At 38.2% G+C, this 20,673-nt stretch overlaps 1 protein-coding gene across 1 annotated transcript in view; it reads right to left on the reverse strand.

The window, feature by feature from the left end:
* Positions 1-20,673, reverse strand: part of BTRC (beta-transducin repeat containing E3 ubiquitin protein ligase) — a 195,187-nt gene that overhangs the window by 17,123 nt on the left and 157,391 nt on the right. Inside the window, 2 exon segments of the mRNA XM_043983934.1 lie at positions 4,829-5,015; positions 14,170-14,401. Of these exon segments, the coding sequence (XP_043839869.1) occupies positions 4,829-5,015; positions 14,170-14,401 (419 nt within the window).

Here is a 20,673-nt window from a genome sequence, read left to right on the forward strand (position 1 = left end):
TTGTGTTTTGCATTATTTACAGAGACCAATTAGTAGCTATTTGTTTTCTAATAAAACAGGGTTTTTCCAGCCAAGAACAACACACACATAAAATGTACTTTGCTGACTTCTTGGCTTCTGGGGCCATGGATAGTAGGAATCTTGAGTTATAGTTGTAGTATAAGCTAGTTATTACTTTCATAGATGGCCAGCTATAAGGATTTCTAAGGTAAGACTACAGAGTAACTTGCACAATGTGAAGAGATAAAGTCAGTACTGGTAGTGTTCACATGCTACTCTACTTCCTCTTCTGATGAATGAATATTCCATTGTCTTTCACTTCTGAAAATGGTGCTATCATGGGTGAGTACACCACGTGGATATGGCTGAAAATAAGAATGCATGGCCAACAGTCCTTCCTACACTAGGTAAAGCTGATATCAAGATCAATTGAGCCTTGTAGTGGGTATCTAGAGGATACCTTTTTTAGGCCTTTACCTGTGTGGGCTTAGCTTCCTTGGTTGATCAGTTATCCACACATTATTGGACAATGTGGATATACTTTAAAAGTGGAAACTCAGTTTACTCTAATAGAAAACAAAAGGGGGTCACTGGAGTATCTAGAAGCAGGCAAGAGGCAAGATAAAAAGAAATGCTTACAAGCTATATGCTCTCAAGCCTTAAAGCAGAAATCAGCCTTCACAGGTGTATTTCCAGCTAGGTGTATGCACACATGCATGTGCGCGCACGCACGCACACACACACACACACACGTACACGTTTTCCTGCCTTTGCTTGATTCCTAGTAAGCAACATTTGTTAGCATCTCCTTCCTTATGACAGCACATCTCTGCAATACTCATATCCCAAGCTAGATCTTTGCTACAAAAAAATTCAGTAAATGGCAATCACTTCCTGCTGTGTAAAAAATTTAATTCCTCATCCTGAAGTTAAGGACCCACCAAACACGGTGTGGAAGCTAGTAAACCCCACTATGGGCGTACTAACTGCTGTTATGACTGGCACAGTGCCTTGCAAAGTGAAGACAGGCAGAAATGCCTCTGAGTGTAATCCTGGCACTAGAGAAATGCTGTTTTCTCTGGGCCAGTCATCCACTCCTCCCTCTACAGCTCCATTACAATATAATTAATTGTTCGATGTCTCCAGGAGTATTTCTCCCCTGCCCTCTCCTTATTATACACCTTGAAAATTAGTTGAGAAAATTTCCTATTAGGAAGATAGCTAGCTCTATTGTCTATGCTGATACAGAATATTCTAAGCTAGCAAGGAAGAGGCCAAAATGCTTTTATTTGGAAAAAGAAATGGGGGAAGAGAGGGCACATGTTCACAAAAGAAAGGCATAAAAAGAATATGTTCAAAGGCAAATTGGCCGAAAATGTGCCACCTTGAAAAAAGTTATTTTATCAGTGTGTTGAAGGTGAATGAATTGTTGCCCTATAATAGAAATTAATCATGGTACTCTGAAACAAGAGCTTACAATACTGGTAAATGCCAACGTCCAAACAAGCCCGTCTTCCTTTTCACTTCCTAGTACCTAGCACACAGGCACCTCAGGGGAACCTGTACGTGCCCTGACTAAATTCAAGGTATGTCAAAGAAAGAGGCCATTTGTTCACCTGCATCTATTTACATCTATAGCTTGGGTCCTAATACTTCAAGTCATAGTTGAGAAAAGAACCAACCTAGACAGGGCATAGGGAATATATTGTTGCAAAATGTTCAAAGTTAGCGCTGTCATTTTTTTCTACTGCATTTCTCGAGGCAGTTGGCTTAATACAATAGGAGGGCATCATTTATTCACTGAGCAAACAATTAATCCATACCATGTGTAAGGTTTCATGCTAGATGATGCTTGATTGCTCTACAATGATCCTGGAACATACGAATATAACTCATTATCCTCATTTCTTCCTAAAAAATTTACTCCGCATCTAGCATCTGAACAGCTGCCAAACAAAAGTGCTAGAGAAAAGGGCACCTGGATGTCAAAAAAACCTAGGTGTGCATGCTTCTTTGCTGCTTTCTCTGTTTCACATGCCAACTCCTTTTAGGAAGTTAAGTTCTTTGACAATAGGGACCACTTCTATGTGAAACGCTAGTACCTATGAGAGTGTGGGTGCTTGATAAATGTTAAATATTAAGAGCAAAGTGTTATCATAAAATGTGGCCTGCTGATTAAGAAAATGGGGCTTTTCCCAAGTGGTCTTTTATTATACTTTAAGACTTATCATTATTGAGCACAGACAGTGTACTCAGCACTGTACAAGACAGAAAAATGACAGAGTTCCTGCCTTGGGGGGACAGGGGTACAATCTAAAGAAGATCAACAAATCCATTTGGATATAAAATACAACTGCTGAGAAGAAGCTAAATCTTAGAGCCTAAAGTTTCATTGGTAGTTTGTATTTACTTTTAGAATGGAGGGATTTGAAGAAATCTTCAAAGATAGAGTGCAGGCAAAGGTAGATCACTGAAAGACTTCAATGAAATGGTGAGTTTTTTGGGACATATTTCAAAGGATGAAGGGAGTGACTAATGGAAGATATGGGGAAGCTATTGCAGTTGTTCAAGGAAGCTTCAATAAAGCACAAGGAAGGAAAAGTGAAAGGAAAGAGGTAAACATCCATCATGAGAGGAAGAAAGGGAATATGAAGAAATGGAAGCAGCATTGATAAAGTGATTTTATGTTAACAGTAATATACAGAGTCTTGATATGATAATCAAAATGGTTTTAATTTCATGGGATTACATCAAGTTAGGCGGGATGTTGCAGATGCAGGGGGAGCAGAGGGAATGAAATCAGAACCCTGAAAGACAAAGACAGCAGGAATAAGTTTAATTTTCTGTAGTTGGAAAGTCTGTAGGAGCAGCAGCCATATATCTGGTATCGAATCTTGGTTGACTTGGATTTCACATCTTGGAAAATGCAAGAAACACATTTTCCTGTGAGCTTGTTTGGCTGCAACTGTAATTAAAATGGTTTTATGTAGGACCAGACTTGAGTACAATTATTAATTATGTGAAGTCTGCTTTTGGTATTTTCAACTTCCCATAGTGACCTATTTTCTTTAAGCTTTTTTCTGTTCTTTATAAAAACTTATGCATTCACATTGAAATGTTGATAACTTAAAATAAGTTTTAAAGTGTTACTGCTTCCAGTGGAATTAACCTAAAAGAATGGGAATGAACGTCCAGTTGTGGAATTTTTAGTATTGGCAGTATCAGTACACTGAAATTCTACTGGAGCAACCGACTTTTGTTGTTCTTCAGTCGTGTATGACTCTTTGTGACCCACCACCTGTCCATGGGGTTTTCCTGGCAAAGGTACTGAAAGGTTTGCCACTTCCTTCTCCAGTTTTAGGCAGAGGTTAAATGACTTGCTCATGGTTGCACAGCTAAGTGTCCGAGGTCACATTTGAACTATGGTCTTTTTTACTCCAGGCCTAGTGCTATATCTACTTCAACATCCAGCTGCCCCGTAGCAACCAGATACGCTATGCTAAAAGAGCTGAAGGCAGGGATTTTTGGCTTGGCAATCTCAGGGTTCAGCTCAGTTAAGTACCTGGCAAATAGCAGGTAACTTAATAAAGAACTACTGAATGGAATTCCCTATTTGACAGACTGATTTTGGTGGTACTGATGACAACAAGTATTATGTAACTGTTTTTATTTGTGTTGTCTTACATAGTATTCAAATCTTCATTTCAAAGGTATAGTTACTTATGAAAACAAAAGTTTGAAAAAAAAGAGAGAACAAAAGCTTGTAAGAGTCATATTGTGTAGGAAATAGAAAATCTCAATAGAAATTAGCATACCTTTGGTTAATGCAATTTTTGTTTTTAAAAAATGCTGAGAAATTTGCCCTTGGTAACTGGTTTTATTAGAAATTTTCCTGACAAAGAGAATGAAAGAATCCTTTGAAATGCTAGCCTCTTTAATGTGTTTAAATACTGAGTTCCAATTACAAAAGGAACCACATATTTCAGAAATATTCTTGGATGAGTCTTTATTTTTAAAAGTATTCCTCATAGTCAATAATTTTTCATCTTTTTATGATACAAGATAAACAGCTGATGATGTTAATTTGGAGACATGTGAGAACACAAATGTTTACACCATTTTTTATACCTGCTAAAATGCATGCAGTGCCATCTTTATCTTGTTTATGAAAAATATATATATCTGGCTTTCTTGACGTCCATATCCTAGAGATACCCTTGGACAGAAAATTATATATGGATGATTTTCCCAAAGCAAGGAAGTTTTAAGAAAAAGCTACTCTTCTGTTAATGGAGCAGCCTGAAGTTTTGGTGAAACACCCTTTGTTTGAATGAAGTCTATGAGCCTATTAGCCAGATAATCCCCCCAAAATGATATTTTTGGGATTAAACTATGAAATATCCAGAGAAAACCAGAGCCAGAGGATTTGCCTTCAAATCCAGCCTCTTTTACTTATTACCTATGTAACCTTGGTAGAGTCACTTAATCTCCTCATTAGGACTCAGTTTTCTTATCTGTAGAATGAGAAGGTTAGATTAGATGACCTCGGGTATTAATGTATGTTGAGACTACAGAATATCAGTTAAAAGGGCAAGCAGACTCTGTTCTTATTTGCAAGATTTCATTAGCTCTACTTTACATAATTTAAAAAGCACTTGCCCAAAGGAAAATCATTGAATTGAATGGGAGAAAATATTTCCCTTCCTATTTTTGCTACAAGCAAGCTGGGCCACTGGGCCATGTATTAAGAGGCACCACCTGGCTTCCAATGGCTATAGATGCCCAGTACCTGAAGCTCTGTAGTAGCAGGAAAGTTGAAAAAGCTCACCATCCTCTCCGTTCTGCCAGGCCTCTCCATAGAGAGTCTGTCCTGACCATTCTCTCAATGAGTTTCTTCCATAACATTCCATCTGATGTCACTCGGTACCACTCTTTGCACACAAGTTCAGCGGCACACAGTGATTTGGCATCCAGGTATGATAAAATGTTCTCAGCAATGTGATCTAAGCCTCGAGCTGTAAAAAAACCACAACAACAATGGGAATATGAAATGTTTTTTCCTCTCTTCAAAAGGTGCTTTAAAGACAAAACAGCATTTGGTCTACTGTAAAGACACATCATTGTCCCTAGTGTGGTCCAGTTTTTCTCTGAAACACAGAGTTGGATAAAATGAGTGTTAATATTTTTTTCTATAAGGTTACAGAAATAAAGAATATTTCCTATCTTTCTTTAGAAAAGGGAATTAGAGTTAACAACCAGCAAACCCCCAAGACATTAAAAATAAAAAGGAATCCAGAAAACAAAACACATCTATCTACATGGATTTCAGCACTAGGGGATGGGGAAGTTCTATGGATGGCATCTCAAACTCTGTGATACAGATCCCCAAAATCTTTATATTAGGGTCATTTCTCATTTCTTTTCTACAGCAGTTCAAAAGCTCTTTTGTAAAACATTTATATTTAAAATATGCTAGAGATAGGGGTTGCATATGTGGAGAAAAGGGCTAGTATGCTTTGTATTGTGGTATTTGGGACAACAAGGAAGTGGTAAGAGGTGGGGAGAAATAGAGAAAATACAGATCCAAGTTAGGGATGCCCTCTTTAAGCAGCATAAGTGCAAGTCAGGGGCACACTTGACAAGATACAACCCTTCCATCTTTGGAGATAAAGTTCAGTGAAGGGAAGGAAGAGGGGAAAAAGTTTATGTGCAGAAAAATATTTATGTTTTAATAATATCACTATAAGACAAAAGAAGTAAATGACTAAAAATGCAAGGACAATGGATCACACCCCACCCCTGAATATTTTCCACCCTGAATTTCTGTGACACTCCCTCCTTAAACCTGCCATGACTCCCCTTCCCTTCACCTTTTCACCTTCAGAATCTTGATTCTTATTTCATGGAAAAAAATTGAGACTATTACCTGAAAGCTCCCTTTTTCTTCATCTTATACCATCACTAAGATGCTTTTGTGCCTCCATCTTCTCTTCATCTCTGTGACATGTGAAGAGGTAACCATCAAAAGTGACCCCCTCAACATGCACAAGTGATCCCATTCCATCTCACTTTCTCCTGTAGATTGCTTCTTCTATCACTGCCACTCTTTTACTTATGTTCACTCTCTCCCTGCTTACTGGTTGTTACAAACAAGCCCCAAACCCCTTCACTTGATTCAGTCCTCCCTGTTAGCTATTGTCCCAAATCTCTCTGTCCTCTGGCTAAAATCCTTGAGAAGGTCATCGATAACAGATGCTTTCCTTTTCTTTCCTTTCACACCCATCTTCACTTTCTACAATTGGGCTTCCAACTTCATCATTCAACCCAAACTGTTCTCTCTCAAGTTACTAAGGATCTTTTAATTACCAAATCTAATGAACTTTTCTCAATCCTCATGCTTCTTGATCCTCTCTGCAATCATCATCTTCTCCTTGATACTTTATTCTAGGCTTCTGTGACACTACTTTCTCCTACAGTAGAAAACCTTCAAGGAGTCTGATCTGCTCCTTTTCAGCCCCTGTTGTTGTGTCTTCATTGAAGTCATGCTTGCTAATTGTGGGTGCTCCCCAGGGTTCTGGCCTGGGTCCTCTTCTTCTCTACCTCCATATCATTTCACTTGATGATCTTCTTAGCTACTGTAGCTTCAATGATTATTTCTATGCTGAGGTTTCTTAGACCTACTTATCCAGCCATAACCTCTCCCCTACTAAACCTCCCAATTCACATCTCCAATTGCCTACTGAACATCTCACACTGGATGTCTCATAGACATCTTAAACTCAACACTGACCAAAACTGAACTCAGCATCTTTCCTTCCAAACCTCTTCACTTCCACGTTTCCCTATTGCTGTTGAAGGCACCGCCATCCTCCCAGTCACCCAGGCTCACAATCTAGGTGTCATCCTTGATTCTTCACTCTTCATAGCTAATCTGGTTTAGAGTTCTACTGATTTTTCCTTCATGACAGCACTTGTGCATGGCCCTTCTCACCTCACACTTAAACTACTGCAATGGTCTTTTAGCTGGTTGCCCCGCCTCAAGTTTCTCACCCACTGTAGCCCATCCTCCACTCAGGCTGTCAAGTTAATTTTCTGACCATTTCATCCTCCATTTAATATTATAGCTTGTACCCCACTGTAAGATAACCATTTCCCATTATGGAACATTCTCCTACCATAGGAGCATTCTTCACTTTCACTGAAACTCTATTTCCTCCTTTCTTTCCTCTTGTTTCAGCCCTTCTCTTTGCCTCCTCACCCAATTTCTTCTAGGCCTTCTTCTTGAGAAACTACTTTTAGTGCTAACCTTTGACTTGGCTAGGGTCCAACACACATTCCCCTCTACATTCTTCCTCCCCTCTCTCCTTTTATGCATCTTTCCATTCTGCAGTTTAGTTACACAAAAAAACACTGATTCACCAATAGGTTGGTGTTGGGACATTCTCTACCATCACTTCTATTTGATTTCTACTTCCACCCATGTCTCCTTGTATACTTTTAGAAAGAAATCGCTTAATGGTCTTCTCTGATATTATTTAGTTGTTGTTGTTAAACCTAAAGTTGTCCTTCTCTTTCAAAATTTTTTTCTTCCTTTTTTTTCCTGGGGTAATTTATTTTGTAGATTGTGCCTTTATAGGTTGCACTATTTGTGTACCTGTCTTGTATTTCTGTCATTTGTTGTCTGTTGAAAAGCAAATAGTTTGCTCAGGTGTGGTTTTCTTTATAGAAATGCTTCAAATGTTTCTTTTACTGAACATCTATATGTTTTTCATTGATAATTAGGATCAGGTTTCACCTCACCCTCATATTCAATAAATTCCAGTGGCCTCCTCTCCCCTCCAGGATCAAACACAAAATCTTGTTTGGCATTCGAAGCCCTTTATAAGTTAGTCTCCTCTTTCTAGGTTTCTTATCCCTGCCCCTCCCCCCCTTTGATCCAATGACACTGGCCTCCTGGCTGTTTCATGAAACAAGGTACTCCATCCCTCAGCTCTGGGCATTGCTCTTGCTGTCCTCCATGCCTGCAATGCTCTCCCCACTCATCTATGCCTCCCGGTTTCCTTCCTTCCTAACCCAACTAAAATCCCATCTTCTCCAGGAAACCTTTCCCCAACGTCTCTTAATTTTAATGCCTTTCAAATCAAAGCTATCTATAGTCATATGAAAAAATGCTCTAAATCAGGGCTCCTTAAACTTTTTCCACGTGACCCCTTTTCACCCAAAATTTTTTTTCATATGATATTCTTCAAAAAAAGTTTCTTTGTTTCATTTGCTTTTTAAAAAATAATAATCAACATTTTTATTCAAAGCTTTGAGTTCCAAATTCTACCCCTCCTTCCCTCCCTCTCCATGAGGTGGTAAGCAATCACATATAGGTTATACATGTGCAATTATGTAAAACAATACCATATTAGTCATTTTGTATAAGAAAACTTGAATAAAAGAAAAAAATGAAAGAGAGAAAATAGCATGCTTTGGTCTGTGTTCAATCTATATCAGTTCTTTATTTAAAGGTGGATAGTAGGCTTCATCATTAGTCCTTTGGGATTGTTTTGGATCCTTGTATTGCTGAGAATCATTAAATCATTCACAGTTCTTCATCAAATAATATCGTTGCCACTGTGCACAACATTCTCCTAGTTCTGCTCACTTCACTATACATCAGTTCATATAAGTCTTTCAAATCCTTTCTGAAATCTGTTTGTCATTTCTTGTAGCACAATAATACTGTATCACAATAATATTCCACAGCTTGTTTAGCCATTCCCCAATTGATGGGCATTCCTTCGATTTCCAATTCTTAGCCACTACAAAAAGACGTAAAAGATGTCCAAGAAATTTTTACATGACCCTGGGTATATAGGTATATAAAATTGGTATACATGACCTTTTACTGTTGTCAAATTTTTCATGACCCCACATTTAGTTTAAGGTTTGCTTTAAATCACTATTGACTAGAGAAAAACAAATTAAAACAACTCTGAAGTACTATCTCAAACCTGTCAAATTGGCTAATATGACAGAAAAGGAAAATGATAAATGTTGGAGATGTGGGAAAACTGCATCACTGGTGGAATTGTGAACTGATCTAACCACTCTGTTTTTTTTTTTTTTTTCCAGGGCAATGAGGGTTAAGTGACTTGCCCAAGGTCACACAGCAAGTAAGTGTCAAGTGCCTGAGGCTGGATTTGAACTTAGATCTTCCTGAATCCAGGGCTGGTGCTTTATCCACTGTACCACCTAGCTGCTCCCTGATCCAACCATTTTCGAGAGCAATTTAGAACTATGCCCAAATGGCAATCAAACCTTTGACCAAGCAATACTAGTACTATGTTTGTATCCTAAAGAGATTTTTTTTTTTAAGGGAAAGGACCTGTACGTTCAAAAATACTTATAGTGGCTCTTTTAGTGGTGGCAAAGAATTGGAAATTGAGGAGGTACCCATCAATTGGGGAATGGTCAAACAAGTTATGGTATATGAATATAATGGAATACTATTGTGGTATAAGAAATGATGAGCAGGCAGATTTCAGAAAGATTTATATGAACTGATGCTGAGTGAAGTGAGCAGAATCAGAATATTGTGCCATGATCAACTATGATTGACTTAGCTCTTCTCTGCAATACAATGACCCAAAATTCCAAAAGACTCATGATGGAAAATTCTATTCACATCTGGAGAAAGAACTGATGGAGGCTGAATGCAGATCAAAGAATACTATTTTTACTTTTTTTGTTTTTGTTTTCCTTTTGTTCTATTCTTTCATAATATGACTAATGTGGAAATATTTTTTACATGACTGCACATGTATAACTGACATCAGATTGTTTGCCATCTTGGGAAGGGGGAGGGAGAAAAATTTGAAACACAAAATCTTTCAAAAAATAAATGTTGAAAATTGTATTTACATGTAATTGGAAAAATACTATTAAAATGAAAATAAAACCTTAGATGAGAAAAAATTTAATGCCTTTTATTTCCTACCTATCTTCTATATAGCTTGTTTGTTCCTATTTGTTTGCTTGTTGTGTTCCCCATTAGATTGTGAACTCCTTGAGGGCAGGGACCATCTTTTGCCTTTCTTTGTGCCTCTAGCATTTAGCAGTGTCTGTCCCAAAGTAGACGTTTAATAAATGCTTACTGACTGACTGGCTTGGGCTGCATCTTGAGCTTCTTTGCTCTCTGGAACACATTATTCCATTTTATTCCATTATACCCTCTTCTGGTTTCTGGTGGGTTATTTAGATTTCCTTTCCTTTATATTTGAAGGTCCTTCTTGGTTGCTTGCAGAATCTGTTGTTTGTCACTGGAATTATTCAATTTAACCACTATGTGTCTTGGATTTTGTAGGATAGCATTTTCCCCCTGGAGAGAATCTGTAATTTCTTTCAATTAGAGCTTTTTTCTTTTTGTTGTTCAGTTGTTTTCTGTCATATCTGACTCTTCATGACCCTATCTGGGGTTCTCTTAGCAAATACACTGGAGTGGTTGGAGTATTTCCTTCTCCAGCTCATTTTATAGATGAAGAAACTGAGGCAAACAGGGTTAAGTGACTTGCCGGGGTCACACAGCTACTAAGTCTCTGAGGCTGGATTTGAACTCAGGAAAACAAGTATTCATGACTCTAGGCCCTGTACTCTAGCCACTACACCACTTAGCTGCCCAACATTTTGTTCTGAGAGACCTATGCGCCTTTGTCTCTTTGCACGCGGTCCTCAAGATCAGTATGTTTTGGTTTGATAGAGATCTTTTGCTTTCATAGAGATGTTTTCTTTTAATACCATTGCCTTTTGCTTCTCTCCTCCAGATTGTTCTTCACTTAAGGGAATTTGGAATTTTTTGTTTCTTTGGTGACGTTTGCCACTGTGGATTCAAGTTTTTCTATTCTGCCAATTACTACTACTGTACATATTATAAATTCTCTTTTCATAATTCATATTTCTCTCTTAAACTATTTGGGAACTTCCTGCTATAGTTCTATGCTCTCTTGGGAATCCACAGGGTTCACTGCCTCACTAGGTATTGGTTCATTTTCCTTTGTTTTGAAATATTATAGGATTTCTGAATTTGTTTAGATGATCTGGAGGTCATATTTCCTTCCTTGTTTTACAATTTTCCCTATTGGTTTACTGCTGGTGCTCAAGATCTTTAAGAAAGCTATTTTTCTGAGATCTCTGTCAATCTTTCTCTTAGTGCTCACTTTCTTACTCCGTCCCTCCTTTGATGCCATTTCCCTAGGAGTTAGACCTTGCTATATTCTTAGATGTGCCTCCCATACTGGGGAATTCAAATTTTGCAAACCATGGTCTCATGTCTTGTGGGGCAGCAGAAGAAAGAAATGGCTATAGGTGGATGTTAGCCTCCCCACTCCTTTTTCCCCCCAGGCTCCATGGAGACTTATACATGCTGCCCAGTTTCCTCTTGTCTGGCTGAACAACAGTGAAGCATAGTATGCTGCCATGCTGCAGTTCAAGCCACACAACCAGTTTGTGATTTTTGGTTCCCTAAGGTGAGAAGGTCGGGAGGGTGGAAGGCAGAGAGGAATTCTGTTATAAGCCCATGAGTTGGTTTATGAAGCCGTGCTAGTGCATGATGGCCAGTGGGAAAGAAGCAGTAATTGAAGTCATTAAGGATTAGCCTTCTCTACTCTTAGTTCATTGGGTTGTTAACTTCTTGAGGTTCTTGATGCCTTCAACAGGCAGAATCAAACTCAAATAGAAACAAGGGCCATTACATATTAACATAGGTTTTACTGTATTTTTTAAAACAGTATTTTTATTTATTTTGTTAAATATTTCCTAATTACATTTTAATGCTGTAGGTTGCATGTGGCCTATGGGATGTGTGCTTGAAATCTCTTGCTCACATTATGGACACAGTTGAACTTGCTTTATCTCCACATAATTCCTATTTTGGAGAGGTTTGAGATGTTGTGAGGACTGGAGAAAGTGTCTCCAATCTAGCTCCTCATCTTATGGGTGATGGGACCTGGAAATCTCCCCCATGTTCAATCAGTTGCCACGCCTTAGGTATTTGACCTCCACAATATATCTCGCATCCATCCTGTTCTCTCTACTCACTTGTCCCCTACCCCAGTTTACATCTTACTTGGACTATTACAATTGCCTCCTAACCAGTTCCCTTGCCTCTGCTCTCTCTCCTCTCTAATCCTTTCTTCCTACAGCTGTTAACTGATATTATCAACAGCACAGGTCTGGTCATGTTAACTCCTCTTTTCAAGAAGCTTCAGTGGCCTGAAGCCCCTTACGTCCTGCTCTGACTTCCCATCACTTTGCCACATGTGCTCTCTCTCCCTGCTGTTCCCCCTCTTTGTACCAGCTGCTCCTCCTGCTTGGAAGGCTCTCCCTCCCTTCCTCTGACTTTTGGCATCCCAACCCCCTTCAAAGCTCTGCACAAATGCCACATCCTTCATAAGCCTCTCCTAAGCTCCATTAGTTATCATTATTATTGTTGTTACCCTTTACTAGAACATAAGCTCCTTGAGGGCAGAGACTAGCATTTTTTCATTTGTATCCTTAGTAACCAGCCAATAATAGGCATTTAATATATGTCTGTTGTTAACTGGCCAATAATTTTGGCAGCATCTCAGTGACTGTACGATAGGACAACTGTAAAAATATTCTGTGTGGAAATGTGCTTCTTTTTTTTAACTGGATAAAGTCATTGCAATTAAAATTCTTCACCACCCATTCAATCCTAATCTGTATTGAGGCCTCTGAAGAACAGTTGCCTATAAAAGAGGATGGCTGCACTAACAAACTTTCTCTTGGCTGCTGTTCTTATGGCACAAGCGAGACAGAGACATTCCAAGTTATTTCTCTTTACAGGTCACCTCAGAAGCTTTCTACCGACTCACAGTTTCAGAAGAGCCTCCTCTTTTCCCAATTCCCTCAGGCACAAACTAAATAAAAGAAAGAGAACACTAAGCTCATTTTGTGTATTCTTTCCCCTCTGGATGATAATACAAGCACGCATAACATGGTCAAGATCAATCACCACTCAATGTGTTTAATACTACCAATTCTCAAAGTCAGTAAGAATCTACTTTCTATTTCAAAGAAGATACATTTCTAAATTCAGGACTAAAATGCTTATTTTCAAGATATGATTAAAATATAATTGATGGAATTTAACTTTTGGGGTTGAAAACATTTTCATATGAGATAGATTCTTCAGGGTAATTAATTCTATATTCTATAATTGAAATTTAGTAAGTCTTGAATATTAATTACTCCTTAAGAACAGATTTTTTTTTGCAAGGCAATGAGGGTTAAGTGGACTTGCCCAGAGTCACACAACTAGTAAGTGTCAAATGTTCAAATCTGTCCTTAGACATTTGACACTTACTAGCTATGTGACCCTGGGCAAGTCACTTAACCCTCATTGCCCTGCAAAAAAACCAAAACCAAAACCAAAAAAAACCCAAAGAAAACAAAGGAAAAGAAACAACAACAAAAAAGAATTGATTTTAATGTAGTACAATCCTCATATTTACCTAAGAGGCAGAATTTCCCAAAGTAATATGCCTGTCTGTTGTGTTAGATTACTACCATTAAGTACTTAGGCACAAAAGGAAAAAAAAGATTTCTAAGTCTCTCATAGCCTACATATTTATATAGTTTTTCAAGAGCTATTTGGTTACTAAGCACACTGAGGTTGTAAAACCTAGAGTTTACATATTTAACTTCATAACAAGGCTCCTGAGGTACCCTTCTAAGATTCTCAATTAAAAATGTTTCCTATTCAATCCTAGAATTTATACTGGTTGCTGATCAAACTTATAAAAAATAAATTATTAATATACAACAAATACAAATTGAAACCAAGATTGCTTATAGAGATGCCAGACAAGACATCTCCTAAGATAGGGTTCTATTGGGGTATACTGTGGTAAATCATGAGGGTACAAAGAGGTCGAAGAGGATGAAGGAAACATTATTTAAAAAATATTCCTTTATTATACTTTTACTTGGAGGGAGCTCAAATAAAAGGGACAATTTAAAAAACAAGGTTAACATATTAAAAAGAGATTTTGTTCAGATTGGAACCACTGCCATTAGAATGGTACCAGATGTTATCAAAACTTTTCTTTAATTAGAGTCAATCCCATAGAAAAATTTATGGTTTGCAAAAACCAGCTAACATACCTGGCAAGGCAGTTATGAAATCTCTCTGTAGCATGGGCTTGAGGTATGAGTTTATGTGTCCATGCTGGTAGTGACACATCTGGGATATAAGATGCTCCACAAATTCCACCTGGTCAGACTCTGACCACTGTTCAAAATATTTGACACACAGCTCCTTCTCCTTCTCATAACTTGCAGAGAGTTTCCTTTGCTTGGGCACAATCATGCTGGAGGTGCCATTGGCAAGTTTTGTCTAAAGAAGGGAATAACAAGAAATACAGAATGTAGCAAGTAAAACTCAGGAAAATTTACAACATTTTGGAAGGTGTGTACAAGGCAAATGCCGAAGCATCCATCTTATCACATCACTCTGTTAGTGATCAGACACTGCACACAGTGTTATTGTCTGGAAGGACGTGAGAAAGACCTACCTAAATAGGAAACTGCCTGTAATGCTAAATGTATAGCTAGACAAGAGAAACCATGTTAAACACAACCATAGAAGAAAAACAGCTTTGTGTCTTTAGGACACAGGAGAGGCTTCTTGCACACAGTAGGCATTTAAACATGTTGCTGATTTTTTTGGTGGGGGGGGGGCCCCGCACAGGGCAATGAAGGTTAAGTGACTTGCCCAGGGTCCACACAGCTAGTAAGTGCCAAGTGTCTGAGGATGGTGAACTCAGGCTTTATCCACTGTGCCACTAACTGCCCCCATGCTTGCTGAATTAAGCTGAAAACACAATACTCATTTTCTTAGTGGTAAATCAGAAAACCATTGGGTAAAGATAGGACCAACGTATATGCACCAAGCTGTGCTGAAATCCCTAGTAACTTTATAATCAAAAACTCAAATCTTATCCTCTAAGTTATCAAAACAAAAAAAGCCTCATTATTACTTTTATGAAAACGCCAATTTCTATACTTTAAAAGCTATACCATTTCTACTGATTAAACTGCAACCCTTTGAACTTTAGTAGACAGTTTTATGTTTGCTGTGGCTAAAATAGAATGATCATCTAGAGGCCTTCTGGTGATGAGTCTCTCTGAGCTGCTCCTCTGATGACAGATCCATTCTGCTTCTAGATTGGTTATGTGAACGCCTTCCCAACTTCAACACAATGCTTGCCGGCAAATCGAGGTGACCCTAGGTTCTCATAGGTTATGAAATAGAGTACTTCAAGTTGTGGAAGATCCTTCCATAAACATCACATACAGTATTAAAACATTTTTATTAGAATTAGTATGTGGAAATTATCTGATAGTATCAATTATCTCTGAAGAAAGCTTGACTTCAAAGTTAATTTGGTAGCTCTTTGGCATAATGCTTCATGAAGGCAACCTTAATTTAGGGTTTATAGGAGGATACCAGTTAACGTACAGCTTCACCTGGCCACAGAGAAGTAAGTAGAGCCAAGAAAACAACATACCCATGGCTTCAACAATGTAAATGAAAAGAGCAATAACCACAAAACAATGAATAGTAACATATTATAAAAGACAAAGAAAAGACCTGAGTGTCAAAACTAACTTCAAACACTTATTAATTGTGTGACCCTGAGCAAATCACTTAACCTCTATTTGCCCCAGTTTCCATCTGTAAATGGATATAATAAGCACCCATCTCCAGGGTATTATTAACAAATGAACCTGAAGTTCAGGCTATACATTCACCTGTGATGAACAAAGCTAAAGAATGACACTTAAAACAATGAACAATTAGTTTCTGAAAGTGAATTCACTGAAGGAGAAGTTATTAATTTCCTAACTATTCCCTCACCTACCTATCACAGAATCTTATTATATCCCATCCTCAGGATTGGATATATGTCCTGAGATGACATGATGTGCATACCCTAGACCCTAGAACCTACTGATCACCGCAAATAATCAGTCTTAGGCATGATCAAGCAGGCTAGTAAGCAAGCAGACAGGTTATATTGTTTTGAATACTGACTCATTACTCATTGATATGCCATGTTTTTTATTTTTATCTAACAAGAATGGATCAGCTCATTTCATTTTCAACTAGAAGTTGCACTTATATAGTTTCTGGTAGTAAAAGACCTATACTTTTCCTACAGTTTTTCTTGAATGCATAAAATAAATGAGCAAAAAAGCTATGGTCTACAGTTAAAAAATAGAATCCCCAACTTTCAATTTGAGGACTTTTGAAAACCCACCAGGGCAAAATGAAAAAAGTTCAGTTATTAAGAAACCAACAGGCTGTATATTAGACTGCGTGTGAGAGAGGATAATGGTTACCAGAGGTGGTAGAATTGATTTGGCTTTTCCCAGAAAATGCCTGATGACTCAACCACTGCGTGGAAGTCCCCAGGAAAGGTGACAAACTGCCTTAGCTTAATGGTAACAGTAACTATCTGCTCTGGCTGTCAACCCTTCCTCCCTTCCACTACGTATCTCCTCTCTTCCTCTTTCTAAAATCAATATGTAGCCTTAGAAGGAAAACACAAACACAGCAGTCAGATGGAGTAAACAAACTGGAAGTTTAAATATTTATATAGCTTTCCTCCAGATCAGGGGTTGGCAAATGCCAGAGGTCCATATCCCACCAGCAGCCTGTTTTTGTGTAGTCAGTAAACGAAGAATGTTTTTTACATTTTAAAATACAATGAAACTTTATTTGAAAATGTAAAAAACATTTTTAGCCTACAAAAATAGCCTGCAATTGGCCGCCTGGTCATAGTTTTCTGACTCCTGCTCTAGATAATGCAGTATTCAAAGGTTATGGCCAAAGGGTTAACATACTACTAAATCTATCACATTCAAAATGATCGTAGAGTTTCTTCTGGCTGTAGCCCTGTTACCATGAGGAGAAACTGGTCTGGACTATGACTATAGTACTCTTCCACCACTTTTCTTTCTTTCTTTTTTTTAGTGAGGCAATTGGGGTTAAGTGACTTGCCGAGGGTCACACAGCTAGTAAGCGTTAAGTGTCTGAGGCCGGATTTGAACTCAGGTCCTCCTGAATCCAGGGCCGGTGCTCTATCCACTGCGCCACGTAGCTGCCCCTCTTCCACCACTTTTAAAGAAGTGTGCTGATTTTGTGGATTTACAGTAACATACAATTTGGAACAAGAAGGGATTTTAGTGTTTATCAAGTCCCATGCCTCTGTCTGACAGACATGGAAACTGAGGCCCTACAAGGTTAAGTGATTTGCTCAAGGTCAAACAGATAGGAAATAATAGACTCATGGTGGGGCAGTCAAAGCTGACTAAATGTCATTCAATCATTTAAACACATATTGACTAACTATTATACACAGGCAAAGCTCAGAAGGAGTGAAAGGGAAAGAAAATAATTAAGGCATGATCTTGTGTCCAAGCTCATAATTTAATTCAGAAGCTTGTTTGCAAGGTTTAGTAATAAAAATACGTAATGGCACCTTTCACAGAACAGAACTCACTCAATATTTGTTAAATCTTGAATGAATACTATTTCACATTCGTATGTCAGCATTTTATAGTTTATAAAGTACTTTCCTAGCACAGAATTACAGTTCTGGTATTAAAGGGCATCAGATGACATCTGTGCCATCAACAGCTGAACAAGATCTTCTCCTGGTCATTCAGGTTTTTGCCTGAACATCTAAAATAAGGGGGAACCCATTACTTCTCCAACATACTTTTGACACCCTCTGATTACTAGGGATTTTCCCATTAAATTTAATCTCAGTTTGCAGTCCATTGAGGCCCAGCTAAACCATTCTAATCTTTCTGTCATATAACAACCCTATCATATTCTGGATTTCAGTCTCCTCATCAGCAAAATTTGCTGGGGAGGGGAGAGTGGACTAGATGACTTTTAAGGTCCCTTAAAGTTTTAGATCTGTGAACCTATAACTCTGTGTCCTTCCCTAAGTTCTTTTCTTCTTACGGGTAAAATGTTTTCAGTTCCTTCAACCATCTTCATATAGCGTGATCCTGAAAACCTTTATTATCCTAGTTGCTCTCTACTGACACAATCCAGCTTATCAATGTCCGTCCAAAAATGTGGTGCCCAGAGGTAAATACAGTACCCAAGAATGTGCTTTGAGCAGCACAGAGTAAAGCAGGACCATCCATCTACATGGTGTTGGGCATCATATTTTTTTTTCATCATATTTTTTAATGTAGACTAAGAACAAGTTAGCTTTTCTTTGCTGGCCCTATCAATCTAACTCTTGATACTGGGCTTCTAATCTACCACAATCACAAAGACCTTTTAACGATGGACTTGTTGTATAGTCATGATTCCTCACTTGGTATTTATGAAGTCGATATTCTGAATTCAAGTTTAAGATTTTACATCTGCCCCTATTAAATGTCATCTTATTGGAGTTAGCTCAATAGTGTGATCTGTTCAGAACTTTTTGGACCTGTTGTCCAAAATATTAGCTGTTTCTCCTGGCTTTGGCTCATCTACAATTTTGATAAGGACATCCTAGGAGCTTAACAAAGGCTTGCGGATTGACTGATGGACCTCTTCCTTTTTCTAAGTCATTAATGGTAAAAATTTTAAACAGTATAGGGCCAAACACAGTCTCCTTGGAGTGGTCAACTATAGACTTCTAGTAATGCTTTAAAAGATATTAGGTGTCGGGGCAGCTAGATGGAGCAGGGATAAAAGCACCAGCCCTGGATTCAGCAGGACCTGAGTTCAAATCTGGCCTCGGACTCTTGACACTAGCTGTGTGACCCTGGTAAGTCGATTAACCCCAACTGCCCACCCCCGCCAAAATTAGGTGTCTTTCATGAATTGTTGATAAAGTAGTTTGAATAACACTTCTTCTTCCAGGTGTTTCACTAACAATGATACTTTCTAGAATTCTACCAGCATTTTAAGTCAATTTCAATGGCCAAAGGTTTGTAGGCTCCAGTCTTTATCTTTTGAAACTTGGAACATTTGCTCTTCTCCAGTTCTCTGCTATAGCTCTTGATCTCTATGATCTTTCAAAAATCAGTAATTGGGGCAACACAGCAGAGTAGACAGAAAGCTGATCTTGGAAGACTGAGGTTCAAGTCTTCTTTCTGATATATTGTGGTTTGAGTTTGGTCAGATTACCTAACCTCTCAGTTCCCCAGGGCAACTCTCTCAAAGTTTCAGAACAGATGTTGATCTCCATTGATAGAGGAGTTTCCTCAATAGGAGCTCCCTTCATCTATGGAAAAACAAAGGTCCAGATGTATGGACTAAAAAAGCCAACCAACCAAATTAACGATAGTGGTTCAGTAATAACAACTCTCCTGGTTCTTTCAGTGCAAGGCTAGAAGAAAAGTGAGAACTGAGAAAGAGCCAGCTTCATAAAGTATGCATGACACGCTTATCAAAATTGCAGATGACACAAAGCCAGGAGAGACAACTACTGCACTAGATGACAAAGTCAGGATAAAAAAAGATAGAATAGTCTACAACATTGAGCTGAATCTGCTAAGATGCAACTTAATAAAGGTAAATGTAAAATCTTACACTTTGGACTGAAAAATCAAATTCACAAATATAAAACAGAGGAGGTATTGACTAGACCACCAGTTTATCTTGAAAAGATATTGACATTTAGTGGATATAAAGCTCTTAAGCCATCCCCCTCACAAGATCTATAAAGAAAGACTGGAAAGTTAAGGCAAAAGACTATTAGACTGGATATGCAAGAAGGACATTATCTAAAAGTGAGTTTATGTCCTTTAATATTCACTACTTTTAGTATTTAGTGAGAATCTAAGGAGTAGGTTAATTGTTCTTTTTCCCTCCCAAGTGGAAAAAAATAGCAGTTGTTAGAAAAAAGATATGTTGAAGAGAGTGGTATAGGTTTCCATAGAAGTGTACGTCAGTTTTCATCTGTAGGTCACTCCATTAATTTTTTTTTTAAGTGAGGCAATTGGGGTTAAGTGACTTGCCCAGGGCCACATAGCTAGTAAGTGTTAAGTGTCTGAGGCCGGATTTGAACTCAGGTACTCCTGACTCCAGGGCCGGTGATATGAGATCCACTGCGCCACTAACTGCCCTCTCCATTAATATTTTCACAGCTCATACAACAGATGATTATGTATTAGGTGAACTCATAAGCATGTCAAATCTGATTAGTAAGGTGTAGAAGACAGGGAGGCGTCAGAAGAAGGAATGTTCACATTAAATAACATCTTGACTAATTTTCAGTAGTCACCCCAGGAGATAAAGTTTGACTTCTTCCTACTTTTAAAAAACAAAACAAAACAAAAAAATCAGGGAAACTAACATATACTGCCTAACATAGATGGAGTTATTAAAGATGGTAAATGCTGGAAAAGTCTTCCAAATGTCTTTTTCCTGTTGACTCATTATAAGGAAAAACTTTTAAGACTAAAAAAAAAATTAAAATAATGCCATCATTTGGATTCTTTACTAGGTTTTGTGATAGCCAAAGGGATAGGACAGGCATCTAAAATTTTTAAGTTTCAAAGGAAAGGCAGTTGTTTCCTAGTGGGCTCTCTCATGCAACTTATAGCTTCCAGGGTGATAGGTTCTTTTGTTCTAAACTAAGAAACCCA

This window comes from Dromiciops gliroides, chromosome 2 (genome assembly GCF_019393635.1).
Source record: "Dromiciops gliroides isolate mDroGli1 chromosome 2, mDroGli1.pri, whole genome shotgun sequence".
NCBI lineage: Eukaryota > Metazoa > Chordata > Mammalia > Microbiotheria > Microbiotheriidae > Dromiciops > Dromiciops gliroides.